The 25,431-nt window shown below is 37.5% G+C and overlaps 1 protein-coding gene across 6 annotated transcripts in view; it reads left to right on the forward strand.

Moving 5' to 3' along the window:
• NLGN1 (neuroligin 1) overlaps window positions 1–25,431 on the forward strand; it is a 1,020,111-nt gene that overhangs the window by 165,903 nt on the left and 828,777 nt on the right. The window contains exons 1-3 of one of the 6 annotated variants that reach the window (XM_012557584.1): window positions 2,477–2,590; window positions 19,337–20,149; window positions 20,613–20,672. In XM_012557584.1, the coding sequence (XP_012413038.1) occupies window positions 19,657–20,149; window positions 20,613–20,672 (553 nt within the window). In that variant the 5' untranslated portion in view covers window positions 2,477–2,590; window positions 19,337–19,656. Of the gene's footprint in view, window positions 1–2,239; window positions 2,591–19,336; window positions 20,150–20,612; window positions 20,673–25,431 lie in introns of those variants that run through there. The other 5 variants (XM_004383486.1, XM_004383483.1, XM_004383485.2 and 2 more) reach the window with 5 other exon arrangements.

The following is a 25,431-nucleotide window of genomic DNA, read 5'->3' on the forward strand; positions in this document are numbered from 1 at the left end:
ATGCTTCGCAGATTTATCATTGTTATTATTGTTGGGTAGTATTCCATTGTGTGAGTGTACCATAGTTTGTTTATCCATTCATCTGTTGATGGGCACCTTGGTTGTTTCCATCTTCTTACTATTGTGAACACTGCTGCAATGAACATGGGTATACAGAAATCTTTGTATATTTGGATACTAATCCTTCTTTGGTTACTTCCATGGCAAATATCTTCTCTTCATCTCAGTCTTGACTTTTTTGATGTACATGATTTTTAACTTTAATTTATCAAATTTAATATTTTTCTTTTAAAAACTTGCTTTTTATGTCTACTTTACTAAACCATTCTCTTCCCACCCACCTCAAATCATAAAGCTATTTCCTTCTAAAAGTTTTGCTCTGTATCTTTAGGTCTTTAGCTTACTTAAATACATATTTAGGTGTGATGTGAAGTTAGAAACTAATATTATTGTTTTTATACGGCTAATCTATTGTCAAATAATGCATCTGTCCTCATTGCTTTTTGTGTTAACCTGTTATTTATCAAGTTTCTATAAGTGTATGGCTAGATTTCTGGGCTCTGTGTTCTGTTCTATTGGACTATTTTCTATCCCTGAACCAAAGCCACATTGCTTCAATTACTATCACTCTATAATAAGCCTTAATAGCTAATAAAGGAACTCCTTTCACCTTCTTCTTCAAAATTGTCTTGACTCATTGACCCTTTGCTCTTGCAAACATATTTTAGAATTAACTTTTTAAGTTTCATGAAACACTGTAAGGGGATTTTAATCATAATTAACTTTCTGAATTAATTTACAATATTGAATTTTGTCATCCAGGAACATGTATATTTGTCCGTTTATTTTGATTTGCCCTTAATTTTAATAGAAAAATTAATGATGGGCAAAAAAGTGACTGCTCAAAGTTGTAGCCAGTTAACAGCAAAACCTTTGATAGAAAGAAGGTCTCTAGACTCGACAGTTCTTACACTAAAAAAGACTTAGTATTTAATCAGTTAAGAATGAAGATTTTAGAGTCCTTGCAGCTACTGCACCCACCAGCATGAAAATGAACCCAACTTTCCTAGTTTCCCAGGTCCTTAATAATCAAAGTGTGCTCCAGGGACTCCTTAGAAATGCAGAGTATCAGCCCTTCCTTGGACCTACAGAATCAGAATCACATTTTTTAAAAGATTCTGGGGTGATTGGTAGGCAGATTAAAGTTTGGGAAGCACTGCTTTGCACAACTAAGTCCTGAAATTCATTGTGTTGACTTTTTATGTGAAACCTGTCAAAAATGCTAGTGATAATCATCAAGTCATTGAATTCCAAAGGATTCATGTAAGTAGCATTGAGGTCAATATAATGACTCTTAGGTCTTGCTCTTTGACCACAGGCTCACAGGAGCCATCATCTGCTTTCTGAATGAACATCAAAAGTTTAAAATGAGAAGAACTTGTCTAAAAATAACTATAATCATAACTATAACCATATTCCTTTAAAGGAAGCAACATGTGAACAGTTTTTCTAAAAGCAGCATATCTCAGGAAGACTGAGGCTTCTTTTGATCTCTATAGTCACCCAGGAAACAGATACATTTACTTTGAAATCACTGTGCTGCCCTCAAATTGGCATTTTAACTACTAAATTGCACGGGGGAAAATTCTGAAGAAAAAAGATGGAATACTGAGAAGAGATAAGCACAGAAGATTCAGTCTTTAAAAGTAAAACAAAGAAGAAAGATCAGACAATTTATTCAAGCAGCCATATACTATTCATGTTAATCTCGGTTCAGCCTTCTTCGTGTTTAAATACTACAGCAGCCAGTTATCTATCTATATGGGGAGGGGAAAAAAAAAAGGTGAGGAGAGAGGATGAAAAAAAAAAAAAAGTGAGATCCCTGCAATATCGCGTCTACCCACTAGGGGTATCTTTGTACCATTTTTCATCCTGCACTGATTTGGAGTAGAAACCTGTATTAGGAGAAAACCAGGGTCCTCGGCATTTTTTGCGAGCAGTGCACCCAGAATCCAAAAAGATTTTAAAAAAGGAAGAAAGAAAGACCACAGTTCTTTTGGTCACCCAAACAGGGCTACGAAATCGCTCCACTGGACATCAGCGCCGGGAGTTTATTTTTGAGGTCAATTTCCAATCGAGATAAATCTATTGGATTAGTAGGATTATCTGATTGCAGCTGAAAGAAGTAACGTTGTTTGATCATTTTTATTTTTTGCCTTATGGTCGGATTTACATGGAGGTGGCTTTGGGTCCCGAGGATTCTGGATTATGGTTGCATCTGGAAAGCAAGAAGGAGCAATCGACACGTTTTGGAAGTGTCCGTGGGTGAATAAAAATAAAGGGAGTGGGGGGGGGGAGGCAAAACTGGGGTTGCGCCTACTTAAAGGAAAAAAAAAAAAAGCGTCTTGAATCCTAAAACAAGAATTACCGGGTACTCGAGATTCCAAAAAAGCGTCTAGAAACTGGAAAATACTTCGACGATTTCAGCTGGAATTTGACAGCGAAGTGTTGTAGAACTGTCTCCTTGAATTATTGGAAGGGGACTGGGGGAAGACGAGGGGCCTCCCTCCATGGATTGCTCTTACCGAGGGTAAGTTTGTGGCTCTCTTATTTGGGAGGGGGCTGTCTGGCTTTCTGTGCCACTGCGCGGAGGTGCTGCGACGCGGCGCCTGTGAAATGGAAAGCGAAGGGTACTGTAAAACCACTTCGCGCATATCCTGGTGGATCGCTAGGGAGCTACCTATATCGAACTAAAAAAAAAAAAAAAAATCTTATTTTGTGGCGTCGGTGGGGAAGCCAAGCAGCCTTCCGAGCTCTGAACTTTGTATTGAAAATCTCTCAGTTGGGAGATCTCTCTTGGATTCAGTGGCTTTTCCTACTGATACTTTAAGGAGAGGAGGCAGCCGTGCCTGTAGGGAGGGAAAAGCCTAAGTAGAAATTTCTGCTGCTTCGGCCGCGGTTTCGGCCGCGGTTTCGGCGGCGGCTGCCTTGGCTTTTAGGGGAATTTTGCAGGGGGAATTAGCCGCTTTCATATTGTCACTAGTTCTCCCTCTCTCTGTCTCTCCCTGCCCCCTCGCGCCTCCTTCTTCTCTCGTTTGAACACTAAAGGGTCACTGCATCAGATGCAGACAGTACGAGTGGGTGACTGGCCACACACGATGTCTTGTAATGCACTTGCACGACTTCCTGTAATACAGTCCGAGGTAACTTTCTTCGAGTTGGACGAGCCCAAGACGGCGTTGCAGCCTTTTTGCCGAGGGCCCAGGCTGGTGAGTGCGCCAGGCAGCCGGCTGCATTTCTGATGCATCCCTGCCCTGACTGCCTCGCCACTTACTGGCTTTTCTTCCGACTGAGCGGTGCGCGCGCGTTCCCAGACAATTTCTTGAAGCCGAATTCAGGGAAATTGTTTTTAATTTAAAAAAAGAAAATGTAGCTTACAAGTTAAACATCTTCATTTGCAGAAGAAAGACTAGTTTCAGCAGATATAATTAAGATTAATCACTCAAATGAGTGAATATTAATTGACTTAGAAAACTAAAAGTTGCTTTGAAACCCAGAAAAGCGTATTATTCAGAACCAGTTTTGGCATACAGAAGGCTTAAGACCCATTACACATAAATAATTGATTTACTTAAGAGATGTATACAGATGTTCCAATCTTGCGTTAAATAGGTTAATGCTATGCCCCCCCCTCTTTTTCCCCCTGACATCTCAGCATCATAGTTTTAGTTGGCTTCTTTTCTATTTCATGCCAATTCATTCCATTTTAAGCTTTCAGACATTTAAATGCATTGTAATAAAATGGAAATAGATAATTGTTAAAATATAAAATACCATATTTTATACATTTTAATCTTTTGAAGTACAGCATCAAGTATTTTTCCAGGAGTTTTTGCTTACAGGTTATGAAATGTTTGTAAATACCTTTATGGTTTTAGCATTGAAGCTTTTCTGTTATGTATGTGTGAACTCAAGGAAAGGCAACTCTTCAGTGTCATCTGAAGCACACTCATAGTCCAAATACTTATTTCAGGAATTCCAGATACCTCAGATACTTGGTTATTAAAAGAGGAGCCTCACCAAAGTTTCTTCCTGGGGGTGTGTGTGTTTCTTAAATCTGATTCTGATTCTGAAGTAAACGCATATGTCATTCATACACACACACACACACACACACACACACACACACGCACACGATGAAACAATAAAATATACAACTTTTGTCTCAAGAATTCTAAAAAGTTAGATATTTACTTTTTATACAGACTTTATGTAAGCTTCTCAAAAGTTTATAAAAGTAGCAATAAATAGTATCTACAAGCTCAGTTGTTAATCTTTAAGGAGCTATCTGAAAGGCTCAGTTTGCCTTTACTTTACACTGCTATGTCACGTGATTCTAGTCTAGCAGACTAGAGCTAGAAGAAAGGATGGTATGTGTATTATTACATCATTCTATTCTAGACGCTGCTCCTAGCCACACAGTCCAGTAATATTTAATATCTGTTTTTGAAGTTTAAATTAATAAAAAAGCAGCTAGTAAATAACATTAAATAATGACAGAAGATAAATAATGAAGGGTGAATGTTAGGTTGGTAGCACTTTTGAGAATATGATTGTACCCTGGGTTTGTTTTGTTTTGTTTTTTACAATTCAAGACCTAAACAGTACAAGACACTTGCACATTGATTTAAAAGTAGACGGAGAATTTAAAACATGAGAAAGACCTCCTTTGAAAAGTTGATTTACATATTTTGAAACCATTGAATCAGTGGTCATGGCATGTCCCATAGTGCTAAAGCAGAGACTTAGCTGAAAGTGCCTTTGTCACGGCTAAACAATATATTTCTCTGTCAAGAATAATTGATACTTTCTACTCCTTTTTTATAGGCTCTTTTGGCAGTGACAATGAAAAGGGGAAACTTCGTCCTACTCTTTGGTATCATCTGCTTGGTGGTGGTGGTGGGGGTCTTTATTTCTAAAAGCAATTCCTACACAAATGCTAGATACACATTACAGATAGTCCATCCACTTTAGAAGGCCAAGACAGATGGAAATAAATATAACAAAACCACACACCACAAAATTCTTCAAGTAAATGAAGAACAAGGTAACCAGTTAGATAAATGTTCTCCACTAATCGTGTGGATCACTCCAAGAACTGTTGAAAACGCAGAAGAGTTCGCTTAGACAATTAATTACACTTTGCTCTGTCTTATACAAATACATGTTTTTAGTTATGATTATTACAAAGAACATGGTGGCCTTGGTCAACTGTTCTAACTTTGCTTCAGAGTAACGCAAAATGTGGTAGTTTGGGGTAAAGGAATGGAAGCCCTTAATTAGCCCTGAAAATAGCAAACACAGTTCCTAATGTAAGTGGCAAGAAATAGCATTCGATTCCCCAAAGCTTATCACTATGGAAAAATTGATGTTGCATTCGCTGGAGCTTTGCTTGACAGCTGCACCTATCCTTCGAAAGCTTCCCATGTGTTCTAACTGGCCTAATGTTCAGAGAAGGCTAACACATTTGCTGAAACCCCTTTCTATAATTTTGAGATTCTTAACTACAGTTAAATGTCATTCTACATTAACCGATTTTTTTAAAAAGAAAATTACTACACACTCTTAATTGAAAGCAAAATGAAAAGGGCAATCCTTTTTTAATGATTTGTTGAAATTGAACACATGGCATCCCAAAGCTCAAATCTCCCATCTCTTTTGCTTTATGAAGAAATGCAAAAATACACTTTCAGTGATTCTGAAATTTTAATTTTTAATATCTCAAATTTGAAAAGCACAAGGCAGTAAAATAGTGAATTATTTTGATGAATCTAAGATATGCTTTTAAATAACTTCTAAAAGATAATTAAAAATATTTTGAGCAAGGTAGCTAACATCTCAACTTTTGGGATAGGAACATTCTCAACTGTTACTAAAAAGAATGACTCCTTAATTGTCACAGGTTTGGTTATTTTTGTTTTGTTATTGATGAAATCACATTGATAATGTCAAATATTGCTATGTTGCTATAAAATGATGTGAATTATCTCTACCTTCAGAACAGACCCCCTACACACACACACACACACACACACACACTTCTTTGGTAGCAAACCTGTGTGAAAGAGGAAGGTTGCCAACTCTCAGCTTAACTGAAGTCAGAGAAAACTAGTAAATCACTCTAGGCATTTAAAATTATTGGACATTAAACTTTTGGGGGATTTTTATATAAATTCCTTTTATAACAGTCAATATAATCTCTTCTGTGCCTATTTCCGTTGCATATAAGAGATATTCTAGTCAATGGCAAAACACTTTACTGCTGCCATTACTGCAGACTTTATAGATCAGAGATGTATCAGCACGTTAGCTTTAGCAGTAATGCCTCTTTTGCGTGAAAGCTTATGGGCCTTGCAGGCACTCTCTCATCCTGACACTCATAAAACGTTCAAGTCCCCGTATTTATTACTTAATTTTCTTCCTATATATAGCAGCAGAGAACTTCAGTATATGAATGTGTAGCCAAAAAGTGACAGGCAAGCATGAACGGGACTAATGAGTTTTAATAATACACATATTAGGGACTGCTAAAGGAAGTTTAATTAAGAAAAACAAGTTGAGCATGAAATTCATTTTGGAACAAATACAAGTTCCTGCTACAGATGTAAAATCAAAAAACCACAGTGATACATCACAGGAAATAGAGCTCCAGACTGAGACTAGGCCTACATAATGTAGTCACCATCCTAGGACCTGCCTTTCAGTTGATGAGCTTGGATTTGACTGATGAAATAGAAAATATGTACCTTTCCACAGTTTTTTCACATTTCCCTGGTTTCTATAGCAATTTTAGTTCAGTATTTTAACTATGTATCCAGCCACACTTTTTGTACATAATACCAGTTTCCTTGGTATTATGGGCTGCACAGTAATCTTTTCTTTTTCTGTAGCCTACTTTTCTGACACTGTATGCCTGCAATTAGAGCTATGTGCTGAAGCCCAAAACATCTCTTTGGGTGTGCTGAAGGTGATGCTTCAGTAGGAGAACTACTTATTTATAAGTTTACCTGACTCTATAATTCTGTTTAATTTTTGGCATAGTTTGGTAAAATAAGTAGATTTATTAATTTGTTTGTTTACTTATTTATTTGGTGGTGGCAGTGTGCATTAGAGGGTAGGAGTTGGGAAGAAGTAGAGTATTAAGAAAGGATTTCCTGAGAATTGATTTTCTTACGTTTTGCCTGTATCTAAATAACATAGATACATTCTGGAAAAAGTAAGAAGCCAAGCAGTAATATGAAGGTCTTATACATGTTCTTTAACAATTATTTTCTGGAAATATCCATCTGATATACCGATTCATTCTTATACAGATGTTTGGCGTCACTTACATATAGCAGTTGTTGATGTTGTTAGGTGCCTTTGAGTCAATTTCGACTCATAGCAACCCCATGTGACAGAGTAGAACTGCCTCATAGGGTTTTCTAGGCTGCAGTCTTTACAGAAGCAGACTGCTAGGTCTTTCTCTGGCGGAGCCGCTAGGTGAGCTCGAACCACCAACCTTTCAGTTAGCAGCTGAGTGCTTAACCATTGCACCACCAAGCCTCCTTTTGTGTAACAGTAGTGCTTTATTTTTTGATACACCAAATGACTGTTGGGTCTTCAGAAAACATAGAGTTATTTTTAATATTACAAAGTAATTTGAAAAGTGTTTTCCTTTTTTTTTTTAGTTACAGTGATGAATATGTTGATATTGTCATATGAGATACTATGCTTAAAATTCAGCAAGGCCAAACATGAATTCAGGGGATATTGATTTGATAAAAACCAAGTTGGGAATATCATTAGTCTACATTTTCCCTATAGGACATCACATCTCCTGTGACAGAACTGACCAGGATAACAGTGATTACTACATATGACATCGATCAACAGTTATTACAGTATTCACACCTGAAAATAATACTTGAGCCGTTTAATAGTTAGCCATAGTGCTAAAAGAAATATAGGTTCACTTCAGTAACCATTATGTTTCAAGTCAGTGCATCCGTCATTTTTAGTTTTAATTACTTAGCTGTCCAAAACTTTACATACAAGTGACAGTGTTATCTATCCTTTTTCTTAAGGGTAAGAAAGTCACCCGTTCCGTTACCTCTTTAACGGTGCCAAGTGTTCTAATGCGTATGTTACTGTGAGGCTGATGCCAAAGTTCCTACTATCTAGAGGCCGGGTCTTTAGTAAGATTGTCTGACAGCTTACTGCATTTATAAAGGTAAACCATTTTGTATAGTTGAAAGAGTACTGTAACAAGTACCAGTTGCTATCCAGTCAACTCTAACACATGGTGATGCCACATGTGTCAGAGTACAACTGTACTCCATAGGGTTTTCAATGGCTGATTTTTTGGAAACATATCATCAGCCCTTTCTTCCAAGGTGCATCTGGCTGAACTTTAACCTCCAACCTTCTGGTTAGTAGTCAAGATTTTTAACCATTTGTACCACCCAGGGACTCTGTAGTAATCGTCTGTATAACCTCCATGATGGCAGGAATTTTGTCTAGTTTGTTTAATGCTTTGTGTGTTTCTCCCTAGAAAAGATTGAATCTTAATCAAAGATAAATAATTATTGAAGCATTTTTATAGTCTTTGTATATAGAGTGTATTTAGTTTATTCCGATACATTGTTTAATCAAGACTTACATTGTGTAATGAGATTATTTCTGTATAATTTACTAAAAAGGTACATTAGAGTCCTTTTCTGCCATGAAGAAATTATGATATCTTAAGGAAGTTGGGAATTATTAAAAATGATTTCAAATAAGTAGAAAATGGGCACCAAGACAGCAAGATTTACTATGTAATGAAGTCTGGAGTTTTGGTCATTAATTAAAACCTTTTTCATCTCTTTTCACTTTATAATTTCAAGCTCCTTATTATTCAATATTATTCAAGTGATGATTTCATTTAGAAACTATACTCTATGTATATATTAAATTCTCCTTAATATCTGTTCATTAATGTCTGTTACACAAGGGGCCCATGAATAGAGCATTGTTTAAGTTTTGTGATCGTTGTTATTAGCGGAACTGTATTGTGAGGGGAAAATAAAGGATGTGGATATCAGAAGAAGATTGCTAGTGTAATATTCTTTCCACTTTGGTGCATTGGTTGAGATCTAAGGCAGGTCAGGAGTGACAGAAATCCATTATTACTGTTTGGTGCCTTATGTGAACGGAGTTGGTGGTCTTCGTTTGGTTCCTAGTAGACAGTTACTCCTTAAACAATAGTCACAATACTATTTGCCAATCCCAGCAGAAGCCTGGGACTGAATGGGCACAAAGGTTGAACTACCCTTTCTCTGCTAATCATCCTCCAAAGGGTCAAGATTGACATACCCTGGCACAGGGCCATGGCAGAGAAGCTCAGTACTGCCTCTGCCAAAGTCGTCGCTATTCTCTGGCAACAAGGGATTTTTTTAAAAGAGAGCTTTAATTAAGCAGGGCACCAGGAATGGCAATTCACCACTTTTCCCAGGCACTAGCAACTCTCTAAAAACAAAAATAAGCTTAAAGAGTGAATTGAGAACATAGCACTGCTCTTAGGTTGTACTGGCTTCTCTATAAGGATACTGGCAGGCATAATTAAGTTGCTTCTGGAAGCAATGACTTGTGACCCAAAGGTGGCCCTTTTCAGACAAAAGCATTAATTTAATATCAAGGAAAGTAATCAGCTCCACCTGTCTGTCTCTCCTGAGCTCTTGAATGTTGCTCATTTTCTTCTGGGGGATCACAGGGTCACCAACTGGTTTTTAAAAAGTGTCTGGAAGTATTTTACGTATACATTAAAACTGTTGCCCATGCCTTTTTTTCAGCATGCTCTCTCAGTAATTCCTGCCCCTCACCCCCTTCACTCTTCTCGTTTGGAAGTCAAGACTCCTAAGCAGAATTTAGATTTAACAATTAGTGTTTGGAGATTTTATAGGAGAGTAAACTCAAAGCAAATAGAAACTAAAACTTATATAGTTAAATGTTAAATGGCTTGTTTCAGCTTTTAAGCTAAACACACACCAACCGAAACCAAACCTGTTGCCATCGAGTCAATTCCAACTCATGCAATCTTATAGTGCAGAATAGAACTGCCCGGTAGAGTTTCCAAGGAGCAGCTGGAGGATTCGAACAGCTGACCTTTTGGTTAGCAGCCAAATGCTTAACCACTGTGCCACCAGGGCATACACAAAGCCAAACCAAACAGAAGAAAGCAAGCAAACAAAAACCTCTCCAATTGTTTAGCCATTAGTTTTAGTGATGGTCATAGCAAAAATATTCAGTTATATAATGCAGAGGGAAATGCTATCGCTTTTCCTTTGTGTTGTCAGAAAAGCTGTTATGGCATCTTAGAATTCCAAAGAGTGTCAGAGAGTTAGCAAGTTAGCCACCAGTCTGTATGCTCACGTAGGCACATCCCCTTATGGTGAGGAATTTTCACTGTACTTTAATTTGTTCCACCTCTTTTCCATTTCACCCACTCTTGCTGCAGCTGTAATTAAGCTAATGTCTTCACAGAGGTCTGGCATCGCAGACAGATAAATAAAATTTGGGGGAGCATTGACTGATGAAAAATAATAAAATGAATGAATGAATGGGTTGTTCATTCAAGAACTGTTTTCTGAGAACATAGCATGTAATGCATCGTGCTGGAGGTGATTATTAAAATCAATGATTGAAAAGACTTTAAGAGTCATTTTTGTGTTTTAACTCTTATTTTCACACTTGAGATAAGGTCTCGTATCCCTAAAATGACCCTCAAATTCTTGAATTATCAGCCTCTCTTCTCTCCTGCCTGACTTTCCACCCTTCTCTCAAGTCGTACTGGTCTTCTGTTTCTGGAAAGCCCCAATCTCCATGGCATTTGGGTTTCCTGTTGCCTCTGCCTGACACACTCTGTCCCGTGGTCTTCACTTGCCAACTCCTACCCATCCTTCTGGTCTAGTCTTACAGGTCACATCCTCAGAAAGGTCATGCTTCTTATCCTGGGAATCCCCCCTTGATCAGTCTGCTCTGATAGTCACCCTCTTAGCACCCTGCATTATCCTTCTTAGTTAAATCATTATCTGTGTAACTATTTGCATAGCTTGTCTTCCCCTTTGAACTGCAGTTTCCACGGGAATCAGCATTATGCTTGTCCTCTTCATGTTGGCCTCCACAGTGCCTGGCACTGTATGTCTACTGAATGAAACAATGGAGAAGGAAACTGAGATTACACATTACTGTGATAAAAGGTATTGTGTGTTCAGTTACAAGAAAGGAAGCAAGTGCTTTGAAAGTTGAGGGAAGGGGATATTTTTGTGACTAGAAAGGATCAGGGAAGAAAGTGCTGCCATTTGAGCCAGGCCTTGAGACATGCTTCCCTTCAGGCAGAAACTGATGGGGAGAGCATTCCCAGGGAGAAAGCTCTTGGTGAACAAGTTGGGTCCAACCCACTGACCACTGCTCTCAGTGTACCATGTTGCCTTTCATTAATATTGTTTACTCGTTAAGGAAGGTTTGCTGCCAGGTATAACCTCTGCAGTGTACTCATGTTTTATTTTTCGTTACTCTTTAGAGTATTTTATTGGTAAAATTTGTTTCCCCTATTACAGTCACAATTTTAGGTTGTCTTTTCTCCTTAACATTCCATTGTCTCTGTTATTTTCTTAAATCATTGGAGAGGTGCATTTAGAGTGGAAGTAGCCCAAGGGGTAAGAGGACAAATAGAAGCACTTACATTTTCTGTAGAAGAAAAGAGAACGAACTTAACTCTGGCAAACTACTGGGGCCTGCTCACCCTACCTCCTAGAAGGAGGCTCTGGGCAAAATTAAAAAGTAGGCTAGAGTTATCTTTCGAGTCTATTAGTTCTTCTGTCTGTACTCCCTTCTATTTGTTGGAGCTCACTGCACCCATAAAACTCTGTTCTTGTTTATAGAAGAATGTTCATATTTGTATTTCTGAACTTCAGCTTAATTATCTGTTACAGGGAGATGATAATTATCTCTACCTCGTAGTATCTAAAGACAGTTAAATGAGATGATGCAGTTAGCTCAGTGTCTGGCACCAAGTTATGTGCTTAGTTTGTGCTAACCATTAATCCAGTTATTAATTAATGATAGTCATGGAAGAATATGCTTGCCACTGTATCAGTTCACAATAGCTACATGTTGGCATAGCCACAACATAGCCCATGACATTCTTTGAACTCCTACATGATCAAGATCTTGAACTTTGATATTCCCATCTCAGAGTAGACACTTTTTAACACTTGGTTCTTATTCTCTCTCACTTTTTTCTCCTTGTACCCTACCCAAATTTAGTTAACCTATTCAGTAGTAGAATTACCATTTCTTATAACCTTTGCTACTTGAAATTCTTACTTTGTTTATCCCCAAACCTGACTTCTGTCACCACTGACTCCACCCCAAGTTACAGAGTGTTGTTGGAAAAAGCCTCAATACCACACTGTTTGAAACTGCTGTAAATTATGCCGATTAATTAACCCCAGCAAGCTCATCGGCAGCACTTTTATTTCCCCCCGTTGATGTCTGTGTGTTTTAATCTCCTCAGATTCTCCTCCTGAGCATATGATTTCATTGCGTTGGTCTCAGTGGGGAGCAACACACATTGCTGTGTGTCAGAAAATTTCAGGGCATGTGCTTTGGGTTTAGCCAATCCCAGTTTCTTTCTTGGATCTGTCCTTTCCTGGTTTTGTGTGCCCTTGAGAGTTATCTAGCCCCAAAAGTTTCAGTTTCTTCCATCTCAAATAAGAGTGCTTGCCTAGTCTGTTGTGAGGACTAAATAACACGAAGCATGTAAAGTCTTTGGACAGAGCTTAGCAAACAGTTGGTGATCGATAATACTAGTTGTTTTTGTTATCATCATTTTCACATAAGTGAACACTCCACTGGTTGATGTTCAGTGAAGTTATGTTCACTTCAAACTGAACATGAAAGTAAAGTAGTTTCTGGTTTCTTTATCACTGATGCATTTACTAAGGTAATGGTCCCAACACCTTTGTGATCATGTAATCGTATGTTTTTAATAATGTAACTCTAGTTGAGTATAAAGTATATATATATATACCCATTTTCCATGGAGTCAATTCCAACTCATGGCAATTCCACGTGTATTAAAGTAGAACCTTGGTCCATAGGGTTTTCAATTGTTGATTTTTCAGAAGTAGCTCAACATATACTCCTACATAAATATTTTTATGCATATTGCAAAACATACTCAAAAATAGCCATTAAAAATATGAGATAGATAAAATAAATATTTGAAATGTCTTGTTAATCATGATGTTTTTATTCCATCATTTATTTGTTAATCTCCAAAGTCATACAGATTCTTAAGACACAGTTTATAATAAGGAAATGAATATAAATCCATATTTGATGTGTTCAAATATTTTTGTGTGATTTGTTATTGTATCTGATTAGATATACATTGTTTTTAATCTTGTAATGTAGCTAAAGAAGAAGTTGTACGAGAAACAGGAGAAATTTCATTTCTGCCAGTTACTTGTTCTTTACTTGTCATTGCATTGCTAGTATTTTCTTCAATCCATATTTATTTCATGGGAAAATGTTAATCTAATTGTGCACTGTTGTCGAGTAACTTCAATTTCAACTTGTTAAAAAAAAATCTATAAATGTACTTATCCAGTGATGTGGACCCTAGTGCATCACTGTGCATTGAAAGTGAACAATAACAATAACAACAACAACATGGCACCATTGCAAACCATTTGTAGAACTACCCACCTTTCCCAGAACACCTCAACTGCTCTATGTATCACATAACTAGCTGAAGACACTGGTATTAAACAATATATCCATATTGTTGTTGTCATTAGGTGCCGTCGAGTCAGTTCCGACTGATAGTGACCCTATGTACCACAGAACAAAACAGTGCCCAGTCCTGCGCCATCCTCGTTGTTTTGCTTGAGCCCATTGTTGCAGCCACTGTGTCAATCCTTCTCATTGAGAGTCTTCCTCTTTTTTGCTTACGCTGTACTTCACCAAACATGATGTCCTTTTCCAGGGACGGATCCCTCCTGATAACATGTCCAAAGTATGTAAGACGTAGTCTCCCCATCCTTGCTTCTAAGGAGCGTTCTGGGTGTACTTTTTCCAAGACAGATTTGTTCATTCTTTTAACAGTCTGTGGTATATTCAATATTCTTCACCAACACCACAATTCAAAGGCATCAATTCTTCTTCGGTCTTCTTTATTCATTGTCCAGCTTTCGCATGCATATGATGCAACTGAAAATACCATGGCTTGGGTCAGGTGCACCTTAGTCTTAAAGGTGGCATCTTTGCTTTTCAACACTTTAAAGAGGTCTTTTGCAGCAGATTTACAGAGTGCAATGCGTCTTGATTTCTTGATTGCTGCTTCCCTGGGTGTTGATTGTGGATCCAAGTAAAATGAAATCTTTGACAACTTCAATGTTTCCTTCATTTATCATGATTTTGCTTATTGGTCCAGTTGTGAGGATTTTTGTTTTCTTTATGTTGAGGTGTAATCGAGACTTAAGGCTTGGATCTTCATCATAAGTGCTTCAAGTCCTCTTCACTTTCAGCAAGCAAGGTTGTGTCATCTGCATATCACAGGTTGTGAATGAGTCTTCCTCCAATCCTAATGCCCCTTTCTTCTTCACATAGTCCAGCTTTTCGAATTATTTGCTCAGCACACAGATTGGATAGGTCTGGTGAAAGGATACAACCCTGACCTACACCGTTCCTGACTTTAAACCACACAATATCCCCTTGTTCTGTTCGAACAACTGCCTCTTGATCTATATACAGATTCCTCACGAGCACAATTAAGTGTTCTGGAATTCCCATTCTTTTCAGTGTTATCCATAATTTGTTATTATCCACACAGTCGAATGCCTTTGCATAGTCAACAAAACACAGGTAAACATCCTTCTGGTATTCTGTGCTTTCAGCCAGGATCCATCTGACATCAGCAATGATATCCCTCATTCCAAGTCCTCTTCTGAATCCGGCCTGAATTTCTGGCAGTTCCCTGTCGATATACGGGTGCAGCTGCTTTTGAATGATCTTCAGCAAAATATATTCACATCAGCAAAGCTTAATTTTGTTTTCTTTTTTTTTAATATAAAAATTATGATAAATCAAAGTTTAACTCTATTTCCCTCCCTTCAGTTGATCACCTTGTGGTGAGGTATGAACATACTGCTTTGGAGATTCCGGCTCCAAAATACTGCCAGTTTAATTCTCCTGTGAGTAAATTTGATACTACTACTCCCTTGCTAGGAATATGTTGTGCTTTTCCATCATCCAGTGAATAAAATCCGAACTCTCTGGCCTTTCAGTGAAGGACTTGTTTGATTTGGCTCCAGCCTGCCTTTCCAGCCTCATTCAACGTTCCTCCTCATTTACTATGCTCCAGACGCACTACACTGTGCCCTCCTCAAGCAAGCCTTCTTCATTCCTTTCTATCACACGTTGGGTTTCCTGACTGATGGGGGTGGGGCAGGTGTTGAGATGGAGGTTTGTCTATAGGACGTTTTGTGGGGAGTGGCATTGAGAACCGCACCTGTGAGGGGGTGAGGGAATCACAAACAATTCATCTCTCTGCCCAGTTCCATTGGGAGGTCGAGAGCCAGGATGGCCCTTTCAGAGTTGTTCTGCGCTGAGACAAGAATACTGGACCTTTGTAAATTGGTGTGGACCAGTCAATGGAATGCAGGCTGCTCCAAGGGAAGGTGTGCGTTACAGGATCCATTACAAATCCTTTCCACTATTCTTAGAATGTGACCTCTGATTCAAATCCCTTCCGTGTGTATCAGTATTTGTTCAAATCCTGTTCATTCTTTGAGGCCCATCTCAAATTCTCCCTTATTCATTGAATCTTTCCTGACCCACCAGTGGGAGATAGACCTGTCTCTTTTAAACCCTAACGATATTTTGTGCATATCTCTCTTAGTGTGCTTCCATTTGTTTCTACATCCTATTTTAGTGTACGTACTATGTGAATTAATTATACATTGGTTGCCATAAGTGTTCTCTTGCTAAAAGGACTCACAGGACACAAATAGTTATACCCATTGGACATCATTATTGTAGCAAAGGATACAGTACAGCAACAGCAGGAAAAGGATACGTGTTGAATGGTACTTGGAAATCTCAGACTCATGTTTCTTTGTCTTCCTACTGCTGGGTTTCACAGGATATCTTTGGCCCCAGGTCTTGAACCACCACCTGAGTGCATGCAAAACCTCTTGGCACAAGGAAGCCAAAAATCTGCTGGTGGTCTGGTTCTGCTATAGTGAGCTGGTCACATAGGAACCATCCAGCTATGCAACCAGTGTTGGCTGTCAAAAGCCCTCAGTCTTCACTGAAACCACATGCAAATGATAAATTCAGTTATTATTACTAAATGCTGTTGACAGGATGATATGTCCTGACCTCAAAACAACTCACAGACCCATGGTTACAGAATTTTATTTATCTTTAGTTTATATATTGTACAGCATTGACCAGAAGCCCTTGTGGCGCATTGGTTAAGAGCTACGGCTGCTAACCAAAAGGTCGGCAATTCGAATCCACCAGCTGCTCCTTGGAAACCCTATGGGGGCAGTTCTCCTCTGTCCTATAGGGTCGTTAGGAGTCAGAATCGACTTGACGGCAAGCAGTTTGGTTTTGTTTTTTTATAGCATTGACCAAGGGTCACCATCGTGCACCAGGCAACTCTGGTGATAAGTGTGCAGTCAGTCCAGATCAGCTGAGATCACTTGAACTATGTAAAGGCGTTTAGTAAAAAGAAGGGTGTATATATGTATATATATTTATATGTATATATACGTTATATTAAAATAAAATCTAAATATCCAATAACAGGGTAGACGATTTAAATTTATCTGTTTCTATGAAATTGTCAGAGTATTTACCTAGACAGTATCTTCTGAAGGAACATAAAACACTTTTGCAATTCAATTTTAAATGCACTAGGATCACTTTGATTTTAAAACGTCAATTGTGAATTGAGAGACTGTATCATGTGCAATGATTAAGAGGATGGCCTTTAAATCAAATGCCAATGGGTTTCTGGATCTTCTGTTGATTAGCTGAGAGATCTTGGCCAAGGTATTTAACCTCTTTGTGTTTCCGTTCCTCATAAGTAAAAAAGCATAATTGCTGAAACCCATTTTATAAGATTATTGTAAATGAGATGAATGCGTGAAAACTGAGGTTTTGGCATATACTAAGCACCTGCTGATAAATAAAAAAACAAACAAAAAAACCTGTGAACAAATTTGAGAATCTTTACACCTAGGAATATATGTTTTTAAATTTCCAGTAATTTAATTAAACAAGCCATTTTTTAGAATATTAGACATGGATGACTGTTACTGTTGTAACAGAGACTTCTCAAAAATCTTTGGAGTCAGTACCATAGGTCTCTATACAGGTAAGCCCGTGTGAAATGAAATATTTTGGTAACCTCAGAATGGAGCTAAACATTCTTAGAACTGCAGAATTCACCGTGGCATACAGCATTCTAAACCTTCCCAATTTGTGATAAAGTAGCACACAGTGGGATAGAGGAGCCACTTTATTTTAACACACTTCAGAATTGTGAGTACAAAAGAGGAATGTTACTTTGTTAACAACCGAACATGTGTTTTTATTATTAATGAGAGACTAAATGTGGGAAGAAGAACCTTTAGCAATTGCTGTATTTGAAGGTTAGGCTGGATAAAAAATGGTGGTGGAGGCTTTCAAGGCCTCACCACAGAATCTCCATTTTAGGAGTCAAAAACAGGCTTTTTAACACTGAAAGGTAAGCTAGGTAAGACGCAGTCATGCTGTGGCCCACCAAGATTCTGCACAAGAATAAGCATAATATACTCTTAACAGAAATGGGTTTGTGTAGCTAAATCTTCGATAAATGCTGGAGATATGGGACAGGAATCAGATGGGTCTAAGCCTGTCTTTTGTATGGTAATGTGCTTTCACAGCAAGGGGATTCAAATTAACACAGACTGAAGTATTCTTGAAGAGAGACATTTATCTCCTTATTGCCTTTTAAGATGGATTGTTGAGAGCTAAAGAACACCAGGCTGGAACCAAATCTCTTGCTGCCCTGTATAGTTTTTACAATCCCCTTTTAAATAATACAAAGTCAGGGCAGCCTCACTGCCAGGCCAGAGCTTCTTCACGAATCTTCCCATAATATGACAGGGTAGAAACATCTGTAATACAAACCAACACTATCATTTTCAGAGTAAGCACTTTAAAAGGTTGATTTAACAAAGGGAGATACACTTTCTGAGTATATGCTATTTTGCAGTTAATGTAATATCGCACTGTGAATTGCAAGGCACTGAATGTTACGTTTTAATCTGATGCATTTTCAGTTCAACTGTGTAAACAGTGTTAGATGTTTGATTTTTGTTGATATGCAAGGTGCAATGATTTGGATTGTTTTTTTAAAACTACTATACTCTTTTGTTATATTCCTCCTTTACTCTCTAATAGACAGAGAAAACAGAATTTGTGATTTAAAATATACTGACTTTGAATCATAAATTAATTTTCAAGTTGCAAATTTATTGATATCTAAAAAAATAACTAGATGGTAAAATAACGTTTGCTAAAAATAATCATGTCAAATTCTGTCTCTTTTTTCAAATTGTATCTAAAGCCATATTGTCTTTTAAGTTCTTGAACTTTAATTTAAGGTGGGAGACCTTTAGCCGATGATTTTCTGCAAACTTTTGAGAGACAGCAAGGAGGGTGATTTAATGAGGGCGTTGCACTTAAATGATTATAGTTGAATAGGTATTAATTTTCTTGGACAGGGACCACCTTTTTGTCTGTTTTTAGACATATAAAGTATTCTTTGAGAATTTGTTTAAGTTCCACTAATGCTATACCAATTTAAAAAGAAAAGTTTTTTTCTGATATTGGATTCTGATTTTGAGTACATTTTCTGTTGTCACCTGAAGTGACTGAAGACTATCAACACAGGTGAAATTTCATAGCTTCGGTATTTTAAAAATACTGTACTGTGAAATGCTCCTGAAACTATATTTTGACAAGGTCTGCTTCCACTTAAATGTATATAAAGTCAGCAGGCAAGTTTCTTAGTAATCTAATAATCGGTTATTTCGTCTGTCATCTCATGTCAAACCATAATTTTCCTGTGGTAGTATTTAACTTACCTGGCTCTAGCCACTATTAATGTATTTCTGTAGCTTGTAAAACATCTAGTTATCACTCTGTCTATTTTAGCTTGTTCATACTAATGATTTATTTTCACTTTCTCTAGGATATAGACACGCAACTAACTGGATTTGATTTATAAGAGGGAAATCTGCAGTCAATGGCCACTCTCGCCACGATGCTACTATGGAAAACAGAATGGTCAATAGGATATGGTCTGATAAATAGTGGTGATTGAAGATGCTGCTTCAATACGTGTGAAATCAATGGGAGATACTTGCTGCATGAAGAGCTTTCTGAGCTTTTCTTGACAAGCTCACCTTTAAGAAATTGGAGGCGTATTCTACCATTATACAATCTTTCTCAAGTGGATACAAATACGTTTGCCTCACTGTAACCAGACAACTAGACAACTAATGTGGGACCATGGCACTGCCCAGATGCACATGGCCAAATTATGTTTGGAGAGCAGTAATGGCGTGCTTGGTACACAAGGGATTGGGTGCCTCATTGACTCTCTGTATGTTGGGATGTTTGCTTCAGGCTGCCCATGTGATCTCACAAAAATTGGATGATGTGGACCCATTGGTGACTACAAACTTTGGCAAGATAAGAGGGATTAAGAAAGAACTCAATAATGAAATTTTGGGGCCTGTTATTCAGTTTCTTGGAGTTCCATATGCAGCTCCACCTACAGGAGAGCATCGTTTTCAGCCTCCAGAACCACCATCGCCCTGGGCAGATATCAGGAATGCCACTCAGTTTGCTCCTGTATGTCCCCAGAATATCATTGATGGCAGATTGCCAGAAGTCATGCTTCCTGTGTGGTTTACTAATAACTTGGATGTGGTTTCTTCCTATGTACAAGACCAGAGTGAAGACTGCCTATACTTAAACATATATGTCCCAACTGAGGATGGTGAGTTTATTTCAGGAAAAGAAAAAAAAAAAAAAAAAACCCACAGGGAGATCTATTTATATATTTCTTTTCAATTCTAAGTTCTAACAATATTAATTCATGTGTATTGGTAGCATGCATGGCTTTTCCTGTTGGCATGTAGACATATTTTACATGCGTGCATGTCGCTCTTTTTGTTTATGTATGTTGGTCTATCTGTTCTTATTTTTTTCCTGTGCCTACTCATCTTTCCTCCACAGCACGTGTATTTAGGTAGAAATGGGTTCCTAATTTCCATTTCCTACCGAATGACTTCTGAGAAGATGCATCAACATTTCTCCATTGCATGTGCAGGCTCAACAAATTGGGGATCTTTCGCACTGAGTAAATGCAGGAGCATATTAAGTTAGATAGTGGTGTTGCATGCTCCGGCGGTCTGTAATGGAGCGCCATGTTATTTTCTAGTCTTCTATTCATTTTTCAGTAAAAAGAATATCCAAGGAATGTGCCAGAAAACCCGGCAAGAAAATATGTAGAAAAGGAGGTATGTATAAAAGTGGAAATAAAAAATGGGGGAAAAGCTTGCAGAGGAAGAACAAGATACTCTCCCTAACGATGATATGCTGATACTGGGAAGTGAATGGTTAGGTGATACTTGAAATTTAATGAAGGCTATCAAGGAATAGAAAGATGGTTAAGGAGGGTTCTAGCTGAGTAGGTAACATTGGCAGAGCTCATTAGTGGTGCCTTGTGTTCTGGAACTTCTGCTTTGAGTTTGTGTATAAAGGAGAGGATACTTCAGATATTATGTTGCCTGCAAGGAACCCAATCAAAGCTGTTTTACTAACTGGTCAACTTTGATCTCTGAAACATTTTCTACAGATACGGATTTCTGTTCCTCTTAAAAACTGATCAGTTCAGTCACAAACCTAGTGTTCTCGTTTGTTGGTTTATTCTTGCCTCCTTCTGGATATCCTGTGAACTTTCTCATCATGGGATAAATTTGACGTGGATATTGGGCAATTACCATTATTAAGTAATGGTATTTTTGTCCTGACAATCTTTTCACTTTTAGTTAATTTTCCAGAAGAGATTGAGATTTTGCAGATTTTATACTAAATATTTGCAGTCTTAGAATTACTATAACATTTTTATATTTACGTTAAACACTTTAAAACATAGGGAAGAGCATGATTCAGAAGCTACGATTTAATCAACCTTCAAATCATCCTCTAGCCAGACTGAGCAAATGTAGACACTGACAGCTGCAAGCTTGCATCTGAATGTGGCTTGTCCACACTCCATTTTTATATAACATCCAGTAAATCACTCCTAGGAGAGTATGATCTTCTGTGGCAGTAAATCATCTAAGTGTTATTTTGACCTTATTCATAACTTTGTAGAATTTCCAATCTTCATACAGAAGTCATATTAATATTCTAGTGCTGCACATTCTATCTCTCTATGCACTTCTACTCTCCTGGCTGGACCAAGTCAGATTTCATTACAACACCATTGTGGAGGGGGGAAGTGTCTAAACTGTTCTGTTTTACTGGAATTGCATTATATGCAAGAAGCTTCATATAATAAAATTCTCAACTGCAGATCAGAAGTACTTGTATTAAGTTGAGTTTTGTTTTGTTTTGTTTTTGTTCTTTTTTCTTTCTTATACTGGTAATAATGTGATTTAATCTTTTTTTTTTTTAATTGATGCCATGATTTGAGTTAAGAACATGGTAATACTTAAGAAGATGAATATGGAAGCAACAAGGGTATTTTAAACAACTAAAAAAAAATTCTCTTGTTTTTTCCCCAAATGAGAATAACTGCAGTAATTTACATGCCTTCAACTAATGTACAATACTGCAGTGGTTATTATGCAGCTCATCAAGCATGTGTAATTAGCTAAGTGACTTTCGCTTCCTAGCACAAAGATGTTGATTCACAAAGTCATAAATAAAGATGCTACTGAAGAATGCATAAATAGAATATAATGCATAAAAATATGTACAATCAAGAAAAAGATAAGGACACCTTAAGGTAAACTAGTAAATTAGAAAGTGACCTTTCTTCTCTTTTACAACTTTAGAGGGAAAATGATTCTTTAGAAAACTCTCCTTCATTGTTCTTTGGATTGCTGGTTCCATCTGCTTTATAAGAGAACTGGCAAAGAGTTACATAGGCCTGTGCTGTTTACTTTGGCAAACTTTGAATTCATTTATAGTCTGTGGACATCTGTAGATACCCACTTCAGCCTATGTGGTTTATAGTTTAAATTTATGGTGCTTTTTGATATTAAGCATTCTACAAAATTATTTTGCTTTGGAATTTAGTATATCTTATTATTATTCAGTAAATTCTGCTCACCTATTAGTAGTATAGATATTATCCTAAAGTCTAAATAACAAAGAATTTAAATGCAATTTTCCATATAGTCTTTTAAAAAAATAAACAAAACCACCATTTTAGAGCTTGGCTTTTAAGCCTAGTAGTAGAAATTTTGTTTCGAAAATTTTTACTTTGTCCCTCCCTCGCCCCGCAACCCACCCATGCTCTTTCTTCGTTATCATGAAAGGTTTATTTAGATCACTTCAAGAAATCATATTATCCCAGAATCAGGAGTTATTTGTCATTTTGTATCTGTATGTGTATATACTGATATGTATTACATATGGGTTATCAGTTCTTCAGCAGAATTCCAAAAGTTTATAAATGATGGTTCAGAAACTGTAAGAGTAGTTGTGTTGTCTTCTGTCTAGCTGTTAATGCAATTCCAGCTTGCTATTATGTATCTCTTATTTTTTAAGTGCCAAGTACACTGTAATCTGTGTGTACGATATTCATTCAAAATATTTCCTAATTGCCTATTACAAGCCAGGCATTATTCACGGGAGCCAGTAATGAATGACAGGGACAAAATTCCTCTTCCCACAGAATATACATTTTAGTAAATTTATTTTTGTGCACTTTGGTTTGTATAAAAGAAAATCACTTCCCTCCTCCAAGAGATGCCTTGCTATAATTTTTAAATAAAGCTTTTATAATATTTTTTTCTGTGCAATTGAAGGAAAAAAACCCACATTTTTATCAGTAAGCTGCCTCTCTTAAAACAGGTCCCAGTTGTACTTTTTAATCTATCTTTTTATATTTCCCATGATAGTTTTAGCCATATGTTAATTACTCTCTAGATATTTCTTCAGGGCTTTATCCTTGCTAAATTTAAAGGAAGAGCAAATGCTTAAAATGAGATGACTGTCAACACTTGGGCAAATAGGCACATAATATTGTGATAGGAACTGGGATTTGGGTGGGGACATCAGATATCTGCTTTTATGGACTAGGTGCTTTGCATATTCATTTAATAATCACAACAACTTTATGAAGTATTCCTATCCCCATTTTACAAGAAAAAAGAAGTTACTTCTGAGAAGCTAAGTAACCTGACCCAATTTCTACTGCTAGTAAGTGGTGGAATCAGGTTTGGCCTCAGTTCCTGTTTATATTAGATGTGTTTCTATTGTATTAGGTCAACGACTGGAGTTTATTTCTATAGCGGAGGCTTGTATCTCTCCACCCTCTCCTCTCCCTTTCTTCATTGCTTCTTTTGTACCTACAAATATACTATGCCTTTTTTTATTCTACTCGTTGACACAATTGCATACAATTAGTGCTCAACTTAACTGAATTGCTCAAGCCAATGTTAGCAATTGATTTCCAAAGAACATACTCAGTGTTCGTCTTAGTCAGTTCTCTGAAATAGACCACAATCCCAGCAGACTTCTCCTGGATGCCATCACAGAGTAGCTTTAACATGCTTAAGTTCCGCTGTGTTTCTCTAGGTCACCCTCATGTGAGAGTTGCTGACGAGCAGTTAAGTGGCCACGTTAGGCAGTAAGTAAACGTGAGAAGGAGGAACAAGGGACCCAGAGAATCCACAAACAAATCGATTGGCTTATGGAGACTCTAGAGTTTTGTGTTCTTATATTTCTCCAGCAGTTTGACTGTAATTTGCAGACCTATTCTGAGATGAATACAGAATTAGCTTTCATTTCTGCAGTTGTGGGAAATTTGAACCCGCTTTTTCACTCACCCCAATTTTTATTGTGAAGAAAATTAGAATGTTTGTAGATGACTCTGGTACAGTCCTTTACTCCTTGAGCATTTTATTTCTCATTTTCATAAGTATTTTACTTTTTCATGCTCTGTTTAATAGTCTTTTCTTGAGGCAGTATTGAATTCATTGAAGAGCCTTTCTACAAATTTAAGGTTTACTTGGTGGTTTGTCTAGCATGGAGACTGATTTTTCACTAATTAAATATGTATAACAATGACTTCTATCACCATCGATGTGTTTAGGATTTTAAAAGGAGATAATATTCCAGAGTGCCCTTTCTTCTTGCTTTTATATCTCTAATTTGTGTACTTATTTAACAAATATTTATTGCTTGCTTACTCTGTGCTGGTTACTGCTGTAGGCTCAAGGGATACATCAGTGAACAAAACAGAAACATATCCTTGCACTCTGGAGGTTATATCCTAATGTGTGGAGGCAGATTACAAACAATAAACACAACAAACAACTAAATCAAACAGACGTTAGAAGGTACGAAACAGAGTATGGAGGATCAAGGGTGCTGGGATGGAGGATAGCAGCAGTTTTAAATAGCCTGGTCACAGTAGGCCCCATTGGAGCAAAGGCCTGAAGGGGGTGAAGTGAATATCTCGGGAATGAGCAAAGGAAAAAGCAAGTGCAAAGGCATTAAGGTGGGAGTCTGCCTTGAATATTTAAGGAACAGCTAGGAGGGTAGTATACCTAGAAAGGCAAGAGAGAAGATTAAGACAGGAAGGAGTGGGTGCTTGGAGCAGATCATATTGGATCTTGTCTTTTATGTGGAGTCTGGGTTTTACTCTAGATGCCATAGGAAGGCATTAGATGATTTTAAGCACAAAAATCCCACCATCCAACTTCATTTTGAAAAGATTAATCTGACTGATAAATTCAGAGTGTGGTTATTGCTGTTAGGTGCCGTTGAATTGGTTCCAACTAATAGTGACCCCAGGTACAACAGAGCAAAATACTGCCCAGTCCTGAGCCAACCTCAAAATCATTGCTATGTTTGAGCCCATTGTTGCAGACACTGTGTCATTTCAACTCATTGAGGGTCTTCCTCTTTTTTCCTGACTCTGTACTTTTCCAGCGACCAGCCCTCCTGATAACATGCACAGAGTACATGGGGTGAAGTCTTGCCATCCTCGCTTCTAAGGAGCATTCTGGCTATATTTCTTCCAGGACAGATCTGTTC

Source organism: Trichechus manatus, unplaced genomic scaffold (genome assembly GCF_000243295.1).
Source record: "Trichechus manatus latirostris isolate Lorelei unplaced genomic scaffold, TriManLat1.0 scaffold00110, whole genome shotgun sequence".
Classification (NCBI taxonomy): domain Eukaryota; kingdom Metazoa; phylum Chordata; class Mammalia; order Sirenia; family Trichechidae; genus Trichechus; species Trichechus manatus.